This window comes from Adiantum capillus-veneris, chromosome 4, assembly GCF_014529385.1.
Source record: "Adiantum capillus-veneris isolate H3 chromosome 4, ASM1452938v2, whole genome shotgun sequence".
Classification (NCBI taxonomy): domain Eukaryota; kingdom Viridiplantae; phylum Streptophyta; class Polypodiopsida; order Polypodiales; family Pteridaceae; genus Adiantum; species Adiantum capillus-veneris.
The window spans coordinates 87,549,517-87,554,471 of NC_140934.1; the positions used below are offsets into that span (position 1 = coordinate 87,549,517).

A 4,955-nucleotide genomic window follows, 5' to 3' on the forward strand; every position below is an offset into this window, starting at 1 on the left:
TGGAGAGGGCTTTTAGAGGGAGCTTTTTAGAGATCTTTTTTCTGATTTTTACTTGCACTAGCAAAATTTTAAAAAAAATCTCCCTCGTGGAGAGAGATTTAGGAGGGAGCTTTCTCCCTTCTCTCTCTCTCTCTCTCTCTCTCTCTCTCTCTCTCTCTCTCTCTCTCTCTCTCTCTAATTCTCCATCTATCTATCTATATCTTTCTTTCTCTTTGTACCCCCCTCCCCTCCATCTATCTCTCTCATGCCTCTCTCTCTCTCTCTCACATATCTATATATATCTATATATATACATATATATCTATATCTATATATATACATATATATATATATCTATATATATACATATATATCTATATCTATATATATACATACATATATATATATATATATATATATATATATATATATATATAATATACTCTCTCTCTCTCTCCTCTTGCTCTCTCTCACTATCTCCCTCTACCCTCTCTCTCTCTCTCTCTCCCTCTCTCTCTCTCTCTCTCTCTCATATACATATATATATATAGAGAGAGAGAGAGAGCTTCCTCCTGAAGTTCTCTTCACGAGGGAGCTTTCTAGGAAGCTTTTTTTTATTTTTGCTTCTGCAAGTAAAAATCAAGAAAAAAGCTCCCTAAAAGGCTTCCTCAAACAGCTCTTGATTCCCATCCCCCTAGATAGCCATAGAGGTGTATAGCCCGGTGCACCATAGAATCGGGTCATTTTCGTCCAAGCCTTGAACAGCCAGGCTAGACTAATGTAAACATGATGCTCTTATGGTTGGGTGGATAGTTCTAGGCAATGCTCCCACGCTAGATAGCTCTTAGAGGGAGAGCTCTTCTCCCTACTTTAGCATCTACCCTTCAATTTGTTATCCTCTAAGGTAATTTTACTATCTCGGTCAAATTAATTCGTTGTACCATAATCATAGACCATTTTGATGTTGCTTTTTTCAAAAACTAATCTCATAAAAAGATGCTTTTCAATGTTCTTAAGCAATCCGTCACTGTGCACATATGTGGTGCTCATTAAAAAAACATTATGTATTAGGTGATAAGTAAAAAAGGAAGTTTCTTTTCAGAAAAGCATGAAAAGAAAACAAATGTAATTTTTCATTCGAATTTTATAGATTTTTCATTTGGATGCTTCGTTCCAGAGCTATGCCGATTCTTCATGATTGCGATTCTATAGTATGTAAATGATTGCCAAGACATGATTTTGAATCAAAATGATGTCAAAAGATAACTCATGCCAAGCTATGCCCAGAGCAAAGGCGAGATACCCATCATGACTCCATAAAATTTGCATGATGAATTAGATCCCAATTAATGTTGGCCTTGTTTTGGACCCCGTCCCGTTATTGGCTCCTTTACCCTAACGTTATTTCATGAAGCTAGTGCTTGGTGAAGTCTGCGAATCCATAAAATTTGCACAATACATTACATCCCAATTAATGTTGGCCTTGTTTTGGGCCTTTATTTTGTTTTGTTATTAGCTCCTTTATATTGTTGTTTCATGAAGCTAGTGCTTGGTAAATTTTGGACTAGCATCAGCATGGTTGGGCCTGCCAAGGCGACATTCTATGCGCTTTATTGCCCCTTCCCTTTTCTCCTTGAAAGCAAACTCAACCTCTCTGTGTTGGTAAATGTTGTCTAAGAATTTGTCAGACATGCCAAGCTTGCTTGCTTCTTGTTTCATGGCCGTAATCGTCTCTGATGCAGGTGGACCATGTGTGATAGGATTGAGCTTCTTGGCACAGTATTCAACAAGATCTTTATCCATAAGGTCCGTAATTTCACTCCTTTTTGCTCTGGGGTACCCCAAGCGGGAGCTCGCGCCAAGTTCAGCACGCAGATTCTGAAGACAAGCAGGTAACCAGCGAGTACCAAGCCATCCAAAAGGACGCGAAGGAAGCAATAACGCACACAACACACTTTTGGAGGGCTTGTTATTGATAAGCTGAACGACTAGAGCTAGCCAAGCTATTAGACAAAGAAAGCCTCCCACAGCAGTAGTACTCACCATAATCACCTGGTATACAGAGATATTAGCATGACGTAATGCTGCAAAACCTGCTGCCGCAAAGGCCCAAGGAACAGCTGCTAGCGACAATGCGAGCAGAACCGCATCTATTACTAAGGCCAACCGCAGTTGATTCACTATGTCTCCCACATATCGGCTTGGCGTTGGCAGAAGGGCTGTTTTTGCCACACACATAGTAGCAACGGCAGTAAAAAACGAAGCATTATTGCTCGCCCAGTATATCTTCATGGCCAATGATTCAAACTCTGAATGGAACGGCGTTTGTAACCATCCAGCAAAAGTCACACTTGCTATCAATGCTGCACCCACCAGTATGGCATTAAGTGCTTGGACATACACCTCCCTATCTCTGTACAGCTTTTCTTCGTGCTCTTTGAAGATGCGATTTGCGCTCAGAATCTCCATCACCATATGGTTTTTCTGCTCAAACGCATGCTGTAGGGCTGTCTTACCATCTTTGTCCTGAATGCTCGGCCACAGCTTCACATCCTTGCAAAGCTTCTGTACAATGTCCGTCCTCTTGTCCACAACTGCCCAGTGCAAGCATGTCCTCTTGTACTCATCATCCCACTGGCTCATGAGGCTTAGTGGTTCAATCTCTGACAGGAAATCAAATATGCAATCCTTCTTGGCATAAAGCGCCAAGTATGTGGGCAATGTGCTCGCAAACAAGGCTACTCTTGAAAGAATTTCAGGCCTTCCTACAAGCTCAGCTATGAGTCCTTTGATAATGCAGCTTAAGGTGATCTCTACTTTACCCATGGTAAGAAGCTCATCAAAGAATTCACGGTGATCATAAAGAAGGGCATACATACCAGGACTGTTGACACAGTCGCGTTCAGCATTGGTCAGCAAGCGTACCATGTCAATGTCCTCAGAATCAAATTTCTTCAGGGCTTGCAAGACTTTCATGTTCCCTGACTTGGCGGCAACATGCAAGAATGAGTCATCATGTTTGTCTTTGTCATACAAATGATCTGGGTTTGCCTCAGTTATAAGCCTAACAATCACATCAAGATCACTTCCATGTTCAGCAGTGTAGTGCAAAATCGTTCTCCTTTCAGCATCAACCCACTCAGTGATCTTGCCCTCATTGAAGCTAGTCGGATGTGACTTATAATAGGATAACAAGGCATCAAACATAGATGGATCCTTGCAAAAGCTGACAGGAAACATTTCCTCTTCATCAAAAATAAAGAGATTTGCTCCTTCAGAAACAAGAAATCGAACCACCTCCTTGTGCCCAAAAATAACAGCAAGATGTAAGGGGGTGAGTCCTACCTTATCCTGCAGGTTCAAGTCAGGCTTCCGAGAGTTGACAAGCCATTGCACAACTTTGAATTGACCGCAACCTGCGGAAAAATGCAAAGCAGACCAACCGTCCCTACTGGTTTGTGCATTAGTGAGGTTCTGGGGAAGTAAGAGATCAAGAACCTCTTGATGGCCTTCCCGTGCTGCGGCATGCAGTGGAAGCTCACCGCTACTCTCATCCTCAGAGCTTAGGAGCAGATATTTCACTTTCTCGTTTGCATTGCTTGCAAGAATGTTGCCAATCTTCGTCACATCTCCTGCCTTAGCAGCCTTGTATAGACTCTTAAATGCCTCAGGTTGACGGATTCTGCCATTGCTCCCAGATGGCTGGGATTCTTCCATACAGAAATAGCTTTTGAATTTACAGATATAGCTGAAGAACCATATGGGTGGTACAAAAATTTTGCTTTATGAATAAGGTTGTTAGCCAAATGTGAGCATACCCCCTCTTTACTATGGATAACAACTTGAATTTCAAAACACTTCATCTTGTATAGCACATAAAACGACCACAGAAGAAACATCATTCATGAAATCACTCACCATGATTGCGAACTCTTTCCGCTTACAAATTGCAGACTTTGTCGTAAAAAGTCATGCTTGCTCTAGGTCTGGTGTGAAGCACAAATAAAAAGAATGTTTTAACAGCCTGGTTTGACTTGATTAGGGGGGCTTCATATCTGCAAGTACAATTGCAGAATTCTGTGTGTGTATATTAGGGTCAAAAGGGGCCGTGCACATCTCCAAATGGAAGAGATCGAGTCCATGGGCACCGCAGGCCTGTCAATCCCGGCATGTTTGAAAGGCTCACAAAGTTAGTCCGTTAAAATCAAGCAGAAACGAAAATTCAAGGAGCAGATGAAGGCAACTTGCAAGCTAAGAATAGGTCAAGACCACAGGACGTCAATGCCCTAAAATATTCCCAGCACCGATGGAAGCACGACCCACATATGAGGGGGCTTACCTGGAAGTTGCACCTTGAAAAGGAGAGCCATGAGAGACAGATGGCTCCTGTGCAGAAAGTCAATCAACCCGCCCATTTATTAGCCGTTGTGTGTCTCCTACCAACTTGGTAGGTTCTCGGCAATGTTTTAAAAATTAATTAGTGTAAATAGTAGTAGGGTAGAGGGATTCTTCAGTGATAGTTCCATCTCAAAGGAACGAGCCAAATCGCATGTATTTTTGCCTTTGCTCCAACATCATAGACCACCCATTGCAACCACACACTTGCTTTGCAAAGCTAGCACAGTTGAGTATTGTGATAAGCAAGGCCAATTGAAGTTTTAACAAAGTGTTTTATTTTCGGGGGTGACACGCGTTGCACTTGGGCTAGCCTACTTACCTTAGTAGTTAATGTGTAAATACGATACTATGTTGTTTGGCCTGTCCCAAAGCCTTAGTGATGCTTTCCCTTTTTGCTAGCTAAAAAGGTTGGAATGAGCTGAACACTTTCAAATAGCTATTCCAGGTTGGTAGTTAGAGTTAGTTTAGATCACTATGAGAATTCAGATCAGACCACATTGGGAATGAGCATAAGATTAGAACTGGAAATGACTTTGAACATTGAACTGGAAATAAGAATGAACACTAGAATTGGAAAC

General features: G+C 41.7%; 1 protein-coding gene across 2 annotated transcripts; it reads right to left on the reverse strand.

The window, feature by feature from the left end:
* Positions 1-1,041: 1,041 nt before the first annotated feature.
* Positions 1,042-4,411, reverse strand: LOC147459555 (uncharacterized). 2 transcript variants are annotated; one of them, XM_086510804.1, is made up of 2 exons: positions 4,319-4,411; positions 1,042-4,134 (listed from the first exon to the last, which is right to left on the reverse strand). In XM_086510804.1, exon 2 carries the CDS (start codon positions 3,694-3,696, stop codon positions 1,522-1,524), a length of 2,175 nt encoding a protein of 724 aa, XP_086366930.1. In that variant the 5' UTR covers positions 3,697-4,134; positions 4,319-4,411; the 3' UTR covers positions 1,042-1,521. The 2 variants fall into 2 exon arrangements, with proteins under 2 accessions (XP_086366930.1, XP_086366931.1); XM_086510805.1 differs by lacking the exon at positions 4,319-4,411 and having other exon boundaries at positions 1,042-3,727; positions 3,898-4,290.
* Positions 4,412-4,955: the final 544 nt, after the last annotated feature.